The following is a 20,730-nucleotide window of genomic DNA, read 5'->3' as shown; positions in this document are numbered from 1 at the left end:
GTAGCCGTGAGAGACCTTAGTCTGTAATGCAAGTATGTCTGCATGAAAAGATGTACAAAGATATATTATATATTCGCAAATGCTAATCGCGGTTAGCATTTCCCCATTGGCCGTAATGTTAAAATTAGCTTAGAAGCTAGCGAGTCGGACATGTACTGTTAAAAGCATCTCGCCGTTCAACCTTTTTTGTTAACAGTCCTAGTGAGAGGTAGGTCAAAGGTACTTCATCCATATTGTAGCGACCCTGTCAGTAACAGCTGGTAGCAGAGGGGTTGCTGGTAGCAACTGTTCTGTGTCGGGAGCTAGTAAATGTTGCGTTAGACCGGAACCGGAAGTTGCGGTTGTTGTGGCGGAGAAAAGCTACGGAAAAACCCGGATATAAAGCGCGCCGGACTATAAGCCGGCACCTCAGAGCGTGGGGTAAAAAGTAGCGGCTTATAGTCCGAAAAGTACGGTACAGCCTGTTACTCCACTGTTTAGTAATACACCTGGTCTGAATTATTTAATGAGTACACACTGAGCACTTTGTTTGTGTTTATGAAAAAAGACACAGCGTCTGCTAATATCAATATCCGATATCTGCCTAATAAACCCAGCATTGGTTGGGCTTTATATTCCCAGTGCTGAGAGCTGCAGCTGGTTTTCATGACTGATTAATCTGTTGACCTTTTCCAGTGAGTTGAATTGATTCAATGAGCTCGGAGTGAATGTCACAAAGAATCTCAAACGGCTCCTCGTGAGCGAGCAGAGCTCGGCAAATCTAAACGCGTTTAATCTGCAGTACGGAGCGGCTTCACAAAACGGCAGCAATCCATCACGCGGTGACGTCGCCGCCAGCAGAAATAAATAACTCGAAAGGTTAACAAATCGTCCTCCGTTAATATTACCGAAGTAATCGATCAATCGTTGGAGCGAAGCCTGCATTTCGTCAACACCGGCCGTGACCTTTTTAATAATATCAGCCGGTTATACTGAACACGTCGAAGTACAGAGTTGGATGGATTTCTCAAGTATAATAATGAGTTCATTGATTTTTTTTTTTTTTTTTAGAACTTGTATTTTTATGTTCATGGCCCCGATTGTCAAAATAAATTGAATATGATGAATTGTGTTTGAAAAGCCAACACAAAGTCCAAAGTGGTCCTTCTACACATTCGTGTGTTGGGAATGGACTCGCCTCGTGTTGATACGAACACGTCTGTTTTAATACTTCAGAGTTTTCTATATTTAAAGGAGAAAAAACATTTTCAAATGCAAACTAATATGAATATGCGACGTCTCTTTTGAACATCACCGCAATATCCGAGCGCTCATTGTGAACGCTGTGGTTCCAGACGAGCATCAATGGGATGGAACAAAAAGATGTGGAGCAACAAGGAGAAGGGGACGGGAGAAAATGTTGTTGGGAGACTTGAACGAGGAAAGAGGGATCAACAGAACACAGGATTCAGAAGCGTTGGAGGAGAACCCTTCACAGAGCTCGTATGTGCAGAGCGGTACAAACATCTCCTCACTGTCTTCTCTCCTCTGCCTCACTCGAGCGACACCACAGCGATGTGATATCTGTCAGCAATGCTGCTATCACAGAGAGAGCTCTCACTGCAACACGTACTCACAGCACGATAATATCCATTTCCTCCAGTGTTTGTATTAATGTGTCATAAGACCAACACGTGTTCTCTGCTCTTTGTTTTAATGCTTTTAATTGCGATTAATGCTCATTGTGATCCGTGTGTCTCTGAGCCTGTCTTAATGCCTTTGTTGGACGATATATTGTCCCAGAAATAACTGCAATAAACAATATTGTTATTATTTTAAGACCATTTTATATATTATGAGGATAATTTAATATCACAATAATGCAAGTATGGTACACCCTTTCAATTCGTAATAGCCTTTTAAATTCTTAAGGAAGTTCAGATGTTGGAATTAAAATATTAAAAAAATATTCTAACTAAAGAAATAAAACCTAGTCGGCACAACGTGTAATATCAAGGTGAGAAAATATCAGAAATCGGAAAAGGATACTGCGAGGCTAGTAATACTTCTTCTAAATGTAAGGGAGCTAAATGTCGTGACAGAGGTGTGTGTGTGTGTGTGTGTGTGTGTGTGTGTGTGTTCAGGGCCTACTTGTGGGGCCATTCCTTTTGTCTCCGTGTTTTTGTCTTTTGGGGCAGGGCAGAGAGTTAGAAGTTCAGGACAGCGGCTATCGCTGAGAACACTGATTACTGACCAGTGAAAAGATCCCCGTGGCCCAATGAAACACACACACACACACACACACACACACACACACACACACACACAAATCTCTGGCAGCCCAGCGGAAGTTCAGAAGCGGTGTTACGTAAGGAGGCTTACAACTGAAGTGTGTGTGGAATTTGAGGAGACGGGCACGAAATCTCCTGCTTCCCTTTTTCACCGACTCCTCTGAGCCTTTTAGGCCCGACGGACCACATGTGCTCATTCACTAGGTCTCTACAATCACACGAACACACACATGCGTGTAGGTGGGTTTGCGTGCCAAATCTCAGCTCAGCAGGCTCGTTAACTTTTATGGACTGCAGGAAATGGCTGAGCCAATATGCTGACCACTGTGCAGATTCACTTCACAGAGGACACACACACACACACACACACACCCACACACACCCACACACACACCCCTGTCTGTCTGGATCCAGGACGTGATTAATTGCTCGGAGAAACGGCATCGGACTCTTCATCAGTGAAAATACAAAGTCCTGCTTGTTTTGTTGGTAAGGATCCAGCACCTGGCCCTTTCATTATTTAAATGCACTGCAGCGTTGATCACAAATTCAATTGGTTCCATCGATCTGTCCGTGCCGAAGCTCTGCGGTGTGAGCTGTGTTTCAGGGAGGATACCGGGGGGAGCCGGCTTCAGAGTTTCCACTCCTTGTTTCCCGACCATGTTGATGGTTTGTGGTCGGCTGAGTGCACCAGAGGCTCATGGGCCGTGGGTGGACTCCCAGTGGAGAAGCTTCATTCAGGCTTTCGGGAGGTCTGGCTTGGCTCAGCAGCAGCAGCAGCCCTTTTTTAAAAAAGGCATATTTGTGTTGTGTATATGAGGCTGTGGTGCTGACCGCTGCTTTGTGGCTGTTTTGAATACAGACCGGATTAACACAGGACACAGTGTTCAGCTCTGTCCTAAACGTGAACCCAGAACATGAGCCTCTCCTGCCGGACTAATGACCTCACAGCTCATTTTAAAAGCCGTACCGTGGAGAGCAGAGGCCGCCGCTGCCTTTCTTTGCAACTATCATTGTGATTTGAACTGCGATGACTGCTTCATCGCCCTCTTGAGCGGTTTATTATTGGCATCATTTATTCTTTCCCTCCCCCTTTCGCGTTTGATGCAAAACTAGTCTGCACTGGGAATTGAGCCAGAGAGCTCCCAAATTAGACCAAATGAAAAAGGCAGGGCAGATAATCAGGCCTTCTGTTGATGATCTCACAGCGCTTTAATAACGAGAGAGTCCTACTCATGGGATCATTTAAATTCTTTGCTCTTAAAAGTGAGATGTGTAACAGTTGTCTGATTATTCTGATTCGTCTTAATTAGTGTGATTACTGTAAGCCAATGAGAACAGAGTAAAGACGGCAGCTTTTGTCTCGTGTGTTATTAAGATTAGGAACACGTAATTGAGACGCTTCTTCTTCTTCTTCTAAAGAGGGTAAATATGTCAGAAGTGATATTTTCCCGGCCACGACAAGCCACATGGAAGAACAGCTCTTTTGTCACTGGGCGAACGGTGTGTGCTCATCTGTTCCGTACAAACCTGAACTTAGAACAAATAGGTTCTTCTAACATCGTAGTGAATCCAAACCTCAGGATCAGCTCCGGGCAGGGTTGGGTGATGCACACCGGCCCAAATGGCATTTGTTCCCATCCACCTGAATTAGAACAGAACTTCTGTAAAAACACATTTTCTGCACAGAAATGTTTGTTTATAATCATAACTGGATCCATTCAGCCCAATAACCTTTGAGAGCGTAGGATGGAAACACTTTGTTTTCAACTGTCCACGTGTGAGGAAACCATCGGCGTTATGTTCAGTCATTTATTGATCAAATGCTCCAAACGTCTGGTTATAGACCGAACTCCACCAGGTCGGACTGAAGAAGACGAACCTTTTTCCTTTCACAGACCAATTGATTCATTCAGTCAATGATGAAAATAATCATTAACGGTATTTACAGTCCTGATTGTAAATTAAATAACTTTTTGGACATTGAGGCAATTTTACTGAGCGATTATTTGATTCATTGAGAAATAATCAACATCAACCGCTAATGAAAATCATCACTAGCTGCAACCCTCGGCCACTCGTCATCGCCAGCTGACCTCTGACCCGTCACCCTTTTCATGGCAGTAGAAGGCGCCACACGTGTCCAATGGTCTGATTGTCAGACCTCTTTCTCTGTGATGCATTTGAATGCCTCTCCAGAGGTCTCTCCGTGCTGTCCTGTAAATACTCGTGTCAGTGTCTTCTCTCCGAGCTGTAATCCATCACAGAGGCCGAGCAAAGCACCCGAACTCAACAGTGTGTGAGTCTACAGATAGATTATGGTTTTCTTGATCCTGGCTGTGTGTGTGTGTGTGTGTGTGTGTGGGGGGGGGGGGTCTCGATGGTACAATCACCGCAGGCTGATGTACCATCAACATGTTGTCTTCTCCTGGGGAGCCGGACCCTTAAATGCTTTCTTAATGGGCCCCTCTGATCCAGCGATGGTGCCGCAGCTTATCAATGATTTAACATGAGGGGTGATGTCATAGACCTAATGGTCCATCCGCCCCATTAATGTTGCAGCAGATCCCTCTCTCTCACACACGCACACACACACACACACACACACACACACACACACACACACACACACACACACACACACACACACACACACACACACAGAGTAGTCCATTATGACATCAGGCAGCAGTTGGGACTTTCTATTATCATGCTAATTGGAATCGTAATTTTTTTCTCTCATGCAAAAAATGCAATTTCTTTAATTCCATTCAAAATTATCTGCAATGTTTTGTTAGGTGACAGTTGCCGGAAGTGAAAACAAACATGTCAATGAATAAGCACCACAACGTTTTGGATCCGAGAAGCTCATCTTGGCTGTTTGGGGATTTTTGTTTCCTTTTCTGTCTCGTTTCTATTCGATCTGATGAAATCTAGCATTAATTACACTCGATACACTGTAAAAAGCCAAAGAAAAAAGGCATGACTCACTGAAGTGATTGAGTCATTTGTTAAATTTAGGCAACAAATCAGCCAGTTAATCCAGAGAGTGCCTCCTCTCCGGCTGCAGCATCCGGCAGCAAATCTACCGCTTGGCTCGGGACTCAACACACTCAGGGGATTGGACGGGGTTTCTTTTCTCTGACTTCTTCTCTGTTTTCTGCTTAACTCCCATTTGTTCTCTCGCCAACTCCTCCCCGTTCATTTGGTCCGTTTATTTGTGAAAGACCGGTTGGCTTTGATCTGAACAGAAAATATGCTTCCTCTCTTTATCTGTAGCCTAAAGGCCTCGCTGTCTACAGAAGAGCTGAGCCTCAAGTCGGATGGAAGTGGATAAAACATTGTTGTCATTGGGAGACTTACAGAAGGAATACGTACACACAATAGGGAGGGCTCGACAGACAATTCAACAATCGCACATATTACGCAGGAAACCATTCAGGAAACGGTAACGAGACCAATCTGAATCTGGTTTTCACATCCGAGGAATTTGCCTTTTTGTTTTGATGCAAATATCATGTCACAAGAACCAGAACTTCGGTACCAAGTTGATGCCAAAATTCGGAACACATGGCGGTACTCGTTCTTCTGCCGCACTGCAGCTACCTTAAGTACCGGGGATCAGTACCGGGGGTCAGTACCGGGGTCAGTACATCCCTGATAGAGGAATTTAAAGAAATGACACAACGAATTGTGACAAGTAGAAGGACATTCTGCCTGATTTGAAAAAGCCAAAGAAAGATCAAAAATATCCCAAAAGCTAATTGTTACGCATTCACAGATCAACTCATGAATTCAGACCGACGCTTACCTTTTAATCACTGCTGAATAAATCTGGTTTAATTGACAGAAACGAGATGAGTGTCTTGTCGAATCAGACGTCAGCTGTCAGAAATCAGGGAGGAGAGCGGAGAGGCGAGGTCTCTTACCGCTCGGCCTCATGGGAAGCCGCTGCCTACTCATTCATCCACAGCTGCGTGGGAGGAGGCAGGGAAGGCCCTCCACGTCTCAGAGCTGTCACTCTTCATGTCTCCTCCTCCTCCTCGGGAAATGACAGCTGTAAATGTCCCGAGCACACGGACACACATGCACCTCAGAGACAGAATGACAGAATGACGTTCGGCTATTCTCACAGGAATGTGCACGAGCTCACTTCCTTCGTCGACTGTTAAAGGTGACTAATAATAATGCTGTAAACAAGCAGGATTGGAAGCAGATGTAATATTATTTGAGTGTTTTCCCTGGAAATACGGCTTATTGGTGCTCTGCACCTGTAGAAACTGCATTGTTCTGTGTCAAAAACCTTCCCACCAGCTCTCTTATTAATGGATCATTTGTGTCCACACTACCAGGCTCACAAAAGTGCTCGTTGACGCTTTGAAACCTCAGTGACTCCGGCTGCAGCGATGGGAAATATACTGAAACACCCTTTTTAGAAATGTGTGGAACTTATCACCGTGGTGATAACAGAAAAGTGGGTGTTTTGTAATGTGTTGATGGTTTCTGGGGGATGAGCCGTACAGGATGCTGTTGCTGTAGTCTAGTCGAGAGGTGATGAAGGCGAGGATGACGAGGGGGGGGGGGGGGGGGAGACGCGCAACGTTTTTAGATGACAGAAGGCGTTTTTTGTAATGTGATTGACGTTCAAATGAGAGGGTATGTTGGTCGTATACAGGCATCGTTATTACATTGAGACCATTTAAAAACCAGTTGAAAGTTCCCCGTGGTCAGCCCGTTGCTTCACCTCTCACCTGAGAGCAGCTGGTGGAGCAGAGGGGTGCAGCGGGAGGCTGAAAGGGAGAGTCGAGAGGAATCTGAGCGCAGTGGGACTTCCTGTCGCATTTAATCATTCTCAACCACCGCTCGCCCTCTTTTCTCTGTCCTCCATGCTCCTTCTTCTCTGGGTCAGGGAGCAGGTAATGTTTGCATGTGCACATCCTGGGCAGATCGGGTAGCTATCTGATCTCTTGGAAGTTAAGTGTGAATACATCTAAGAAGCATCTAAGACGGACGGACAGCCAACTGTTCACATTTCAAAGACGAATTCTAGCCAGATGTTGAAAAGGTTGTAAATGCATCCGCCTCTCTCCAAGACGCAAATATAACTTTACTCCGACCGTTTTATATTTCAGGTTGATATACTTGTTCAATAGCCGCTCTGTCTCCTCTGTCCTCGTCATAACGGCGGCTAAAGCGACACTGAAACCAGCCGTTTGTTCTCTGGTTTATCAAAGCAACGGCAGTCATTTCTACAGACCCGGTCAAAGACATCTGATCCCCGATCAGTTCAACCTCTGAACGATCCGTGTGGGTGAGAGAGCATTGATCCGTGTGGATGATGGATAGATGTTAGCTAACGCGAGCTAAACTCAAAAACGTAATCTCTCCAGTGCAGACGTTCTTCTGGAGTATTTGTCGGTTCCCGAACACTTAAAGGTGCGTCGCCGCCTCCCTCCGCACTGAACGAGGGCCGAGCTTGTTCCACACGTAGCTCGAGAGAACAAAGACCGTACACACAGATTTGCCCTCTGGCCAACAGAGACGTGTATATATTTGGCTCGGTGTACGTGGTACGAGCCTCCTGAACCGGCGAGTGTAAATGGAGCCTGTTCATGTGCGAGCATGCCCCCTCACTTAGCCCTCAGTACGTGGTCCTTGTTTCTTCCTTTTGTTGTTGCTGCCTTGGCCTCCTTCCACAGGCCAGCACAGCCCCAGTGGGCGGCAGTCGGGGCCAGACCGGACCGCATTAGGCCTTTGTTTCAAAGCGAGGAGCGTCAGTATAGCGCTTATTTTGTTCCATTTGTCTCCGTCAGGGTGCTTTAAGGGCTACATGTGTGGGTGGTGGGGTGGCGTTTGATGTGGACTTTTCCCTCTTCCGTCAGCTGTTCTTTCTGTTCTGCTCTCTGTCTTTTTCTTTGTTTCTCTGGGTAATTTTAACTCTAGTTATCAGCAGTTAAGGGGAAATTACAAACCTCCATTGTGTGTGTGTGTGTGTGTGTGTGTGTGTGTGTGTAAAGCGGCTTGGTGAGCGGATGAGAGGAAACCGTAAGCCTGTGTTCTCTAAATGTCTGTGCTCGGCAGATAATGTCTTGACTAGATTGGGGGGGGGGGTGGAGACAACTGGACCGAACCGCCGTCTTCAAAACTCCTGAGGATAGAAGCAGAGCAGCAGTACCTCTCTGCTCTCTCAGAAGCTCCCGTGTTCTGAGTGGCGACTCAGACAGAATCCTAATACTCGTTTTCTCCTCCTCCTCCTCTTTTCATTCGTTTTATCTGCCGTTCTTTGTGATCCCACATTAACACATCAGAGCCCAGAGGTTTCATAAACTCCTCCATCTCAACCCACCGAGGGGCCGCGGCTCCCTTTGAAAGTTCTAACACAAAAAGGTCTAATCACATAGCGGTTAACGGGAACTAACGAGCATGAAGTCAGCTTTTTGATTGGCATCCGGGGATGACAATGACATCATTGGTTTAAAAGCTGCTCGAGCAATATGCTAATTTACAGTGTAGTCCCCAGAGCCAGTGCTGCATCCCGCCAACTGTACTCACGCAGAAGAAAACAAATATAGCTCTTTGAATGGACCTGTTGTCATTGGAATAATAGCTCCAGGTTTCTTTTGTCTGTTTTTGTTTGGTGCTTTTTATGGTGCTGCTTATATTTACTCTCCTGCTTTGGCTCGCACGTGGCCTCTTTGTTTCACAAGGGATTGAAGAACATCTGATACATCAATCATACCAGCAGCGGATGCTTCTAGATCGTACTGCAGAGAAATAAAAGCACCACTGAGGTAACGGGGGTGGAAAGGCTGGGTTAGTGCGTAACTGAGAGTTGAAAAGGAATCGTTGAATGGTCTTTTTTTTTTTTAAGTGGATAAAGAACCGAGTAGAGGGAGAGAAGTGTCTATTTTTGTTCCTCTGATATTGTATTTCATATTTTCCATCTATTTTTCCTCACACGGGTGAGATTGGATGCCATGGTCTCCCCTCTGCCTGCTCACGGTCGGTCATGTGGCGTAACCCGGCCTCGTCATTCACCGATGCGCTTCAGGAGTGTTTCGTTTCATCCAACAAATCTTCCTTAAACTGTGAATACTGTGACTGATCTCATCACTGAAAACACCATTGCAACATATAGAGAATATGTATAGCTGTACACCATGAACAGCATTAACTTAACGTTCATATGGGTTTGAAATATTAAACCTTTCTTTGATCATATACCTTCGTCTGTATACGTACACGTCTTGGCCTCTTCTTGGCCCGGCGGCTTACTGCTGCCACGCCGCACGCGTACTGCATCAGAGTACATCTTACGCTCTGACCAGCTTCTGTTGGAGACGTTTGTTTTGGGAAAGCCTGTCAGCTCTGCTGCAGTGTGTGTGTGTGTGTGTGTGGACTGTCAGTGAGCAGTGCAGGTGCTGGCGTGTCCGTGCTTTCTGCCTGATCCCCATGAGAGCGTAAATAAGCTGCCTAGCTCTGCCTCCTTATGTAACCTCTCTGCCTGAGAGAGGGGGGGGGGAGATGACGCCATGGATCCAGAGACAGGGGGAGGAAGGGTAGACCATTGATGGGAGGGAGGTGTGGATGTGTAGGTGCAATTGATTTCCTGGTGTTGCACGTGAAAACATTTAATTGTCGGTCTTTGGTCTTTTGTTCTAACCAGTGTTTTACTCACTGTGCCAGTTGTTCTTGGCCCTGGTTTCCCATGTTTCCTCTGTGGAGGTGGAGCCTCTGGACGGGCGGATCATGTTGGGAAATGTCAGACGTTTGATTGAATTCGCGGCACTGCAGGATCCCCTTAAAGTCTCCATCGGCAGCGAACGGCACATACAAACACGTCTCTTAAGGGCTGCACTCGCTGCGCTTCCATCCTCACACGAGGAGACCCTGCTATGATCTGAAGCAGAGGTGGTGCTAGTGTGTGTGTGTGTGTGTGTGTGTGCGCAGGAACACATTGAGATTCATTAGGCATCTTGTCTCACTCGGCTGTGTTGCCTAGCAGAAGTCTGCATCACATCCAACTTTAAAAGATCACCACCATCAATTGTGCTCCACTGTCTCCATGTTATTCTGTCGTGCATGAAATAAAGTACAAAGTAGTCACAGCGGGATGCAAATAGCAGCCCCCTATAGTTGCCGTGTACATATGTGTGCTTAGGGCAGGTGATGCCCTCTGAGTTCTCACTCTCACCCATAAAGGTGCACCAATCAACCCTCACTGGCTTCCCACCTTCAGTCACACACCAGCCAATCAGCAGCCCAGGAAGTAACACAGATCAGGTGATATGTTGAAAGGACAACGGGGAATATTGCTAGAAGAGAGCTTATCACTGACAGTAAAGCGCTTTAACTACTGAACTAAAGCACCGCTCTCTCTCTCTCGCTCGCTCTCGCTCTCTCACTTAAAAAAAAAAAAAGAGCTTAAGCAATTATGGCGATACGGGGTCATGACTTTATTTCGGTTCTGCTGATGATCACATTAGAGGAATGACTTTGGCTAAGTTATGATCTGAAATCCTTGTGCAGTGTTGTAATGCTCAGAGTCCAGCTGTAGTTTGCTCTACAGAGTGAACAGGGAGGATCTGAACACACGTGAGCCTTTCTTCAACCCTTATAGCATACGAATATTCTTCAAACAATAGAGGGATATATTCATGACAGCCTCCCCCCGAACAGCTTATTACATCATTGCTCAGATGTATTGTGTCCGTTTGTCTTCTCTAACTTTCTCCACCGTCTTTGCTTTAGTGCATCTGTTTCTCTCGGGGAAAGGTATCTCTGTGTTTGCTCGGTCTGTCATTTGTTCACTTCATAAACTGCAGACTCGTGAATTTTCCCTCCACCAGAGGCCGTTTTCTCTGCTTCGGCGTCCCTAAAGTTCCGAGCTGCATTCTGCGTGGGGCGCACACCAGTTTGTATGTTTTTGTCACTTTTGCCGTAATTTGACAGTTAACTGAGAGTAAAGAGGTACTACATCAGCTGATTGATTGAAGCTGTACTGAATCGATGTGTGCGTCTCCACAGGAGCGATTGAAGAAAGATAAAAACCGAACGCAGCTGAGCCAATGAAAGATGTCTCAAACCTGTCAACCCAAGCCTCAAAGCTGCCCACTCGGGCTTAATGAGGATGAGATCATTTAGTCCGCCAGTCAACCTTTTACACGTTTGAGCTTCATCTACTCGTCTACTCCGACATGCAATGTGATATTCATGCAACCTCTACTGATATTTTGGTAACCCTCTGTTCTCCTTTCATCCGTCACTGTCTTTATGTACATTATTTCTCTTGACTTACTTTTACAATGGATGTTCACGGTTCCCAGAACGCTTCCTTCGGTCAGGTATCGTGTCAAAGAACAAGCTCCTCCCTCCTCCACCGAGGTGTGACGTCCTCCACGAGACCGGCCTCGGCTCCGCCTGTCAAACACCAGCGGATCCGTTAGTCAGCTTACAAACAAACATAATATTATGTCAATCACGTGGTCATATTGCCTATCGCTCACACATAATAACCTGCATTTAGTGCAGTGACGTTGTTTGCACAATCGCCTTGCTGAGAGAAGGCGAGTGTGGTCGGCATCAGCGGCTGGAGACGCAGTCGAGTAAAGCAGCCTTCAGTGGAACCTTTTAGTGCAGCTTCTTCTTCCCCCTGTTGTTTCCAACGACCCGACCGACACACGCGTGAGCCGCTCCGAGCGTGAGTGATGCCGCGCGGACCCGCGCGCGTCGTAAAAAGCCGGTGACATTTACGGACTGATGCACCGCCGAGTTGGGAAGGAGTGCGGCCCGCAAATCACCTTTTTACTGCAGCGACACACACGCACAGATGCCGATAGACGGGAATGCGACACAGGGCAGCCTGTCTTTTCGATGCGGTCGTAAATCCCCCGCCGGTTACAGACAGACATGGAATGCAGCTCGTACACTTCCCTCATCCGAGCCCGCTCCCTCACAGGGTCCGTCGTGGTGTGAGCTGTGAAGACTTGGGGTCACACATGGTGACTCTTTTTAACATGGGAGACCACTCGAGTTGCGTCTTGTTAACACGGCCTTTAGTTTAATTAACGCGCATTCAACGCCATCTACATGCAGCCGTACACACCAGGTGAACCCCCGATAAACCGGCGATGTGTCCTAAAGCTCTGCGCTACCGCTCCACTCCTTTGTCCTCTCAGTGACAGAAGTAAAGGAAAGATCAGCGGAGGAGGAGAGGCGATCAGAAATGAGTCAAAAAAAGCCTTTTTTACCGTTAAGAGAAGAAGTAGTCGGATCACAATGAATTCATTATAGAGCCAGCGGCAGAGCTGATTCGTGACTGCCCTCTTTTTTACTACTCCACAGGCTTGTCAGGTTTAGTTTCTTTCATTCAATATTAAATACATATTATATTAAACCTTAATAATGGATACGCAGGCTGTGATTTCATCTTTGTAAGATGAACCTGGGTTTCTGGAGATTCTGAAAGACTTCTAACGATACATACTGATGAGCATTTCATTTGTTAACCCCCTCATCTGCACTATATCGTTACCAATGAGCAAAGTCTACGTTTAAATGGACAACGCGTCTCCACACCAGTCAAAACATCTGGAATAGAGTTGGATATAGTTGTAGTTAGGTATTGATAGTCTGTGTAAACAGATTATGTTTGAAACATACAAACATGGTTTTGGAAAGTTCCATCTCCACCTTTTTATAGCATCAAATAACTTATTAGAACACACATCAGTGCGATGACGTCCTATAAATGTAAAGTTTAAAATGTAAAGATTGTTTTGGATTGGAGAGAAACGTCTTAAAGTGGAGAACACACCACCGATCAGCACTTTTATTTGATGAACAGCTCGGCACAGGCGATAAATTATAAGCTCAGCAACACGTCGAGACCTTGAGAAACCCATTTTGTGTAATTACGAGACGATAATGGAATAATAAGTCAAAAAATCCCGGGTTTGAGTCAACATCGTGACATAATGAGCAAATTAACAGAATTTGGAGTAACCTTGATCAACCCCCCGCCTCCATAATTCACCGCTAAGTATCGCATAATGTAGTTAATAAATCCGCCCAACTCTGAAACACCGGAGTGAAATCTGGGTTTGGATAAGTTGTGGAGGCGTGTTTGCTCGCCGCTGCTTTCCCTTCCTGTCCATGTGTCGCCTCTTCCTTTTTGTCTCCCATCCGCCTCCCTCTCTCCCTCTCTCTCACCCGCTTCCTGTGATTTTAGTGAGGGTGGCTGAAGTGCAGGAATCATCAGAACAGCCCATGTGCAGCTGACTTCTATTCAGAGCCATAATGGCTGACGCTGTGTGCAGCTGAGCCCCATTCAAACCCAGAATGGCTCCTCCACGTACAGTCGATTTCATCCAACGCGCCCAGTTCCGCCACTTGAGCTGTCTGCGGTTCAAAGCTGCTTCACCCCTCCCATCAAACCCCCCCCCCCCCCCCCCCCACACACACACACACACACACACACACACACACACTGGGATGGGATGTATTTTAGTCGACCAAAACCCAGAATTTTCAAAATTGTTGCTAAACATGCAATTTTGCAGCTCTATAACTTCCAATCAATTCAATTAAATGTATTGCTAAGTTGGCATGACGTAGACTCTTAGTGCCCAGCAGGTCAGCTGAACCTGCAACATGTACGGTAAAGAACTAGAAGTTGACACGGGAGGCGTTTCAACTGCGTTTTCGTAATTTGTGAGTGTAAATGTGCTGCCTATGGTCCACTTCTGTCATGCCTGTTTTAACCAACTGTTTTATCTTCTTACTGTTACCTTTGTCTTTATTTAAAGCCATTTATTCAAGACTCAGTATTTCTTCCCATCTCGCCCGCCTCTGCTCTGTTTGTCCAGCTCCTGCAGGGCCTCTAGCTCATCGCTGTGTGGAGTGCAGCCTCGAGCGAGGCCTGACATTTCCTGCGCTGCGAGGGGGGGAGGGGGGGGGTGCAGAGGTGAAGTGACTAGACGGTAACGTGGAGGAAGATAACGCAGCAGCGGGAGAACTCCACTGCATTACTAACGAGAGCTCTTTGACCCAACGTACCTGCTCCAACAAAAGTTTGGGCTGAAACCGTGTCCCTGCTGGAGTTTGAGTTTAATTTCAAATATACTCTTCATTTAGCTCTGAGTGCTGACTTCCCAAAATTGACAAATTCGTTGTTTGCAAGCTGGTGTTATCTTTCCGTTGGAATGGTAGATTTCCCCACGGAGCCCGGCTCTTCACAGTCCAAGAGGCTTCAGAGGAAGCTGGAGCAAAGCTGCCGTGTTTGTCACTCTTTCTTTTCTTTCCAGTCGCTCCCAGAGCTATAATCTGCACACTGCACGTCAACAAATAGTGCCTTTAATGAGTAACAATGGCTTTAAGAATATCATGTGACATACATGTCATGTGTATGTTTTTTACAGTATAATCTTGCGTCCAGCTTAAAGATACCGGGATACTTTGCCCCTTTTTTGTTTGCTCTCCCTATTTCTACATGTTATAACGTGGTTGCCACTGATGGCGACGTAAGGCCAAGAAGTCACAAAGAGTCACAAAGTGGTTGCAACCTGACAACCCTACACTGTGGAGCCCTGCAAACAGATGGATTCGACGAGTTAATGTGGAATTTACCGTCTCGCTCGGTGCGTCTTGGTTAAATGCACTCAGGAGCAGCCTGTAAACGAATGCCTATCATGGGATGGTGACCCGGGGACACAGTGGAATCTTCCTGCTCACTAAACTGGTGACTCAGTGGCGTTTTTGTGTGTGTGTGTGTGTGTGTGTGTGCATGCATGCATACAGCACAGAACCATTACACCATCCCTTTGGTCTCGATTTTTGCTCAGCAACACTTCCCATATTGTTTATTTCCGTCTGAGTTTGATCTATGTTTATACCGCGTGCGTGTGTGTGTGTGTGTGTGTGTGTGTGTGTGTGTCTCTTGCACGCTTGGGCACGGTGCCGTCCTACCTCACCCTTCTGACGCTAAGCAGCTTTAGCTTGATCACCATCTGTTCAACCATTCATTGCACAAAGACTGCCTCACACTCCTCATGCACACACACACACACACACACACACACACACTTGAGCAGCACTGCTTGTGTTCAAACCCAGGCCAGACGGTGTTACGCCGTCTGCTGCAGCCGGGGGTGATGTTTTGTGTGGCTGTGAAACGGGTGCCTTCACATCACCACTGAGGTTTGGCTGAGTGTGAATTGCTGTGTGTGTGTGTGTGTGTGGTGGTGGTTGCTGTCTCTCTCCGCTAGTTAAAGGCTGCTCCGCTGGTGAACCCAGCTAATTGTTGAGTTTCCCAGTTCACCCAGTGGGCAGGGAAGTATGAAAGAGATGAAGCATCTTCATCCCCTGCACTTCACAGGCCCTGAGAAACCACACCAATAACAGTGTTATCTGGGTCATCTTTATTTTATTACCTAATTATATTCAACAATCTCAAATCCCATCCCTGCTCCTAAAAAGAAATACAGATAAATAAATACAGATAATCATAATTAGATAGAATACATGAGTGGAGGTCACAGTCAAAGATGTATCGCTGCACAATATAGTTTCTTTATCTCACGTTGTATTGTGTTCAGTCTGATACGCACTGTGCTGTTAACTCTGGTCAATCAGATAGAGCTCTCGCTGTTAGACACAGTCAAACAGTAAGGGTTGCCGGATGTAAGAAGTTGCCAGTACTTACAATCAGCCAGTTGCCCGATCAGGCCAGTACTCTACTGTACTGTACTCTACTCTACTCTGAAGCCTCTCTCCACTCTGCCTTCGCGGCGCTCTCTACTCTTAACAAAGGCTCAGGTCGTCATTAATGAAGTGGTGATGAGTTGGAACACAAAAGAGCATTTATTGGAGTGTTACAGGAGATGCTCAGGTCTTTTTTTTGGAGTTATAGCTCAGAGACAAACGGAGAGACTTAATGTATCTACATGCACACATCATCAACAGTCCACAGTTGCCTTCCTCCGGCCATACGTTCATCTGGGTCATCTTGATTCATGTGAGCTGCAGTTAGAAACGGTGTCACCAAGGTAACAGACAGCAGAACTGTCTCGGTGTCATCATTTCACCACGTTCGTCTGTAACATGGAGTATCAATGCGTGGCCTTGAATATCTGGCTGGAACGTTGGGTTTTTCTTTGTGAAATGAGAAAAAACAATGGTTTCACGATACCGTGTTAATCGCTCTCACGGCCTCCACAGTTTCACACTGAAGCACAGAGTTGGCACGTGGAAAGAAACACGGTACATAACCGTTTTCTAACCTGGTTTCATCCTCTTTGAAATGGTAAACAACGGCCTTGCTTTTTGCAATTCAATATTTATCCCCTAACTCAGATATCTGATCTGTATTTATTATCAGCTACGCCCTGTATTAAAGACACACACACATACTTTATGATTATGGCATGGCCTAATAATCCACATCATTAAACCTCGTCATCAGCGTCCACAAATAACTTGATGACAGCTAAGCAGGCAGCTAAAGTGTGCTTTCCTACACATTAATCCGTCACATTGCAGCTCGTGCCCCGCTGACCTGCCGAGGGACTTTCCCTTGCTTTCCACCCAGTGCATGCTGGGATAGGTTTCAGGCATAAGCAGGTATAGAAAATAGATGTATTGGATTATGTGTTTGCTGCTGCCAGCAGGTTTTGCCTGAGTGTTTGCACAATATCTATTGCTTCATTTATCCGGCTCCCCCCTCCCTGCTGCTAAACCTCATCTTCCCAACACATGACACGCATTATTTAACGGTATGCGCACAGGTCAGCTCAAGCCCGTTAAATCATTTTATTGGCTTTTTGGTTTAATATCACAGTGATACAATCATATCGTTGTCAAACACTATTCAAAACTCGCAAAATGAGTCATTTAAGCATTTGTTCAACGCTTTAAACATCAATTCGATTGTTTTGTTTTATGTGATTTTGGGGCATTTTGAGCTGCTGTGTGAGAGCAGACAGTAGAGCGATAGTAACAGATGATGCGGGAGCATCGAGGTTCACCCGTTGTAATACTGATTTGCTTGAGCCTTCTTTCTCACTTAAAGCTGCTATAATCTTCATATTAATAATGGCTCAAACGGCACAGAACATTCCGATCCTCAGCTGCCTCCAGCGGTGAAGCTCTAACAGTCACCAGATGATCAGAAACATTGCTCCGTATCCAAAGTCCACCGCGTTGCCTGTGAAGGAGATCACGTGTGTTGTTTTCTTCTTCCAGCTTCTTCCAGTTGTTGCAGGCTCACCGTAGGGCTTGGCAGGAACCCGTCTGACGAGCCACATGTTAAATGTTTCATTTCCCTCTGTGTGTTGTGAAGGGGTCCCTTCAGCGTGGTGCGGAGATGCATCAACAGAGAGACCGGGCAGCAGTTCGCTGTCAAAATCGTGGACGTGGCCCAGTTCACCTCCAGTCCTGGACTCAGCACGGAGGGTAAGGGATCGCAAACCTCTCACTGTAACTCTGTACGTTATGCGTCTCTGTACTCGTAAATATTACTGCAGATAATTGCTTTTTACACACTAAAAGTTAATGCAACGGAGAGGTCGGGTGCTTGTCCTTGTTTACGAGTGCAAGTCCACACCGGCCTACTTCTCATTCACTCGGCTGCTCACAGCCACACTCACCGGGGAGTTTCCCAGTTCAATGAAAAGTCTTCTTCTGTGGTCTTTGGGCTGTTTTCATTGAAGCGGCTCATTATGAAGCCATGCCGAGGGCACCTTGAGAGGAAAGAAGTGTACCGTCCCTCCACTGTTCAGTGATTAAACAGCAATATATATATATATATATATATATATATATATGTATGTATGTGTACACTTTACAAATCAAATGCTATGATGCTGAAACAGATGGAGTTTGTAGGATGTAACATATGTTATGATGACAACATATGTTAGAGGACATATTTTAACTCTTACTCATAATTATTAGAACTTCATTACTAATTATTCAGACTATGCTGAGCATTATGCATGCAGTAAGTATTCAAATGTTCACAGACTATCAAGGTCATTAAAAGTCTAACTTAAGAAAAACAGACTTAACTGCTCAACTTCATGTTTTCGTTGCATTTTCCAGAGTTTCGTTAATTAAACAGGTGTTGTTGCTAATCCAGAGCGAGGCCGCCGAGCATCGTCCAGACGAGTCAGAAGCCTCATCAGATATCTGCCACTGGCTGAAGGCAGCGGAGAGAGGGAGGGAGGGAGAGATTGAATTAAAGATATCTGGATTTTTTTCGGGTGGGAGGCGATAACACATGAACTATTAGAGGAACGGAGAAGTCTGAATAGAGATTTGTAGGATTGCAGTTCTTCATTAGAGAACGAAGAACGCCGCGGGTCATTTGTGACGCAGGTTTACTGCTGCCCGTGTATCCGGCAGGTATTTTTAGAAAGCAATGAATGGAAAACACTGAGCAGTTTAACCTAACCCTAACCTCTCACTGTGCCGTGTGGAGGGATTTGTTTTGCTTGTTAAATAGAACAATAGACGGAGGCGTTACGGTAACGAAATGACATCAACTACACACAAAGCAAGAGAGAGAGACGAAGAAGAGAACCTCGTAATCTCTACGAGCGCCGGTCACCTTTCTGACCTGCGGTTTCTATTTACTTATACTTCAAGGAGTTTCCCTTTTATTGAACGAAAACGGCTACAAAATGTTTAATAATCTCATCAAATGTTATATTCTACTAATTATCAGTACTTGTACGTGTACTTTTGTCATGTGTTTAATAATCCCTGGTATTGGAATAGACTACTAAACATCTGGTACCAGCACATCTATAGATAATTGTTCATCACATTCGTTCATTCAGCCTCACAGAGCCAGTGTGTATTCAGATTACTTTCCATCAAGCTCCATACCAGACTGTGCATCAGCACTGTGACCAGGCTGCACCCGTGTGGAGAGCGTGCCGCGGTGATTGTGTTGATCTAGCGATGCACACATGCTGCATGAGTTCAAGGTAATTAATGTTTCTTAGAGGAGCTTTAGCTGCCACATTGCGCAGTAGCCTTCTTTACCGTCTCTCGTGCGCTCTCGCTGATGCAGAGAGCATAATCCAGCATGCCGGGGCGTCTGCTCGGCTTACTTAAGCTTCCACAAGGCGGACATAAAGTGTTCAGCCATTCACGCTCTGATCCCTCACAAACCACCAGTCCTCACGCCGTCAAAGGGAGAATTATAAAGTCATGGCCACAGAAAATTGCAGCTTCTGTATGTTGTGTATGAGCAGAAACAATTGCTTGAAACGTCACTTTCCACCCAGACATGGGGCATGACTAATCTCTGAATCAATATGTGAAATACTTTAAAGTAAAGCACGGTGAACCTTGGATGTCTGAGGAAACTACATTATTGTAAACGCCTCCGCCTCTTCATCACAACGTTCACCATCTATAATCCCCCAAATTGCCGGCCAGGTCCACACATGCTGGTGTCTTTGTGAGAACGGGTTAATTGCTGGACATCCATCTTCATTGTAGCCTCCCCGCGCTGAGCTGTCTGCTGTCCCGTTGGCTTGACTCATTCTCTGTCGTATACAGCGGCCTTCTGCCAGTAAGGGAGAGCAAGAAATCTTGTTTAAATGTTCCCTCCTTAAAAACGGTATTTTGCCGTCTCTGCTCTCATAAAAAGTAGTGCTGAAAAGCGGGTTTGACAGAAGGCTACAAACGCCTAAATGAATGTTTGTCATTGTAACTGTGCACCCGTAACATTTGTCTTCGTTGCCAGCATACATGTCTACGTGTGTGTGTGTGTGTGTGTGTGTGTGTGGGTGCTGACCATACTAGTCATTTATATCCAATCACAGTCCCTCCTCTGCAGCTCTCAGGAATCCATCAAACCCTGCAGGTCCCCCCCCAGGCGGCTGTTCTCATAGTTGATTTGTTTTTACTTTCCCCTCCTCCTTGTTGCCGTTAGAACAGTTTCACTTGATCGGGCAGCTGTAACACTGCACTGCAGTAATCAAGCAGACACACACACACACACACATGAACGCAGACACCCGGCACTGAGCTCAGACCAGGGGGAAGTGGGTCAAATAGTTCGTGTCTTGGCAGTGGATTTGCCAGCAGAGGCCTGACACACACACACACACACACACACACACACACACACACAGCACCAGCTTGTTTCTCGTCACCCTGTCCGGAGGTCTGTCTGACGAATAGGTCAGCCCTCTTAGGGGATGAGACAGAAAAGCCAGCCAGAGAATGAGCAAAATTCATCATGTGCCATCACCTACTCTCGTCCCTCCGCCTCTTTCATTCTCCCGCCTCCCTGATTCCTTCACTCGCGCTCCTCTTCTTCTGTGTTTCTACTTCCTCTCAAATCCCCCTCGTCCTTCATCGCTCCATCCCCGTCTTCCTCCGGTCGTAAAGTACAAGCTACAGCCCTGTGTGTGTTTTCACCGTTTCTATTACTGTTGTGACATCT

General features: G+C 46.0%; 1 protein-coding gene across 7 annotated transcripts in view; it reads left to right on the top strand.

Moving 5' to 3' along the window:
* caska (calcium/calmodulin-dependent serine protein kinase a) overlaps positions 1 to 20,730 on the top strand; it is an 83,997-nt gene that overhangs the window by 15,874 nt on the left and 47,393 nt on the right. For all 7 annotated transcript variants that reach the window (XM_079277558.1, XM_079277556.1, XM_079277554.1 and 4 more), the window contains exon 2: positions 17,608 to 17,720. In XM_079277558.1, coding sequence (XP_079133684.1) covers positions 17,608 to 17,720 — 113 coding nt within the window. The remainder of the gene's footprint in view (positions 1 to 17,607; positions 17,721 to 20,730) is intronic.

This window comes from Melanostigma gelatinosum (genome assembly GCF_949748355.1).
Source record: "Melanostigma gelatinosum genome assembly, chromosome: 10".
Lineage (NCBI taxonomy): Eukaryota > Metazoa > Chordata > Actinopteri > Perciformes > Zoarcidae > Melanostigma > Melanostigma gelatinosum.
This window is presented reverse-complemented; position numbering and strand designations above follow the sequence as displayed.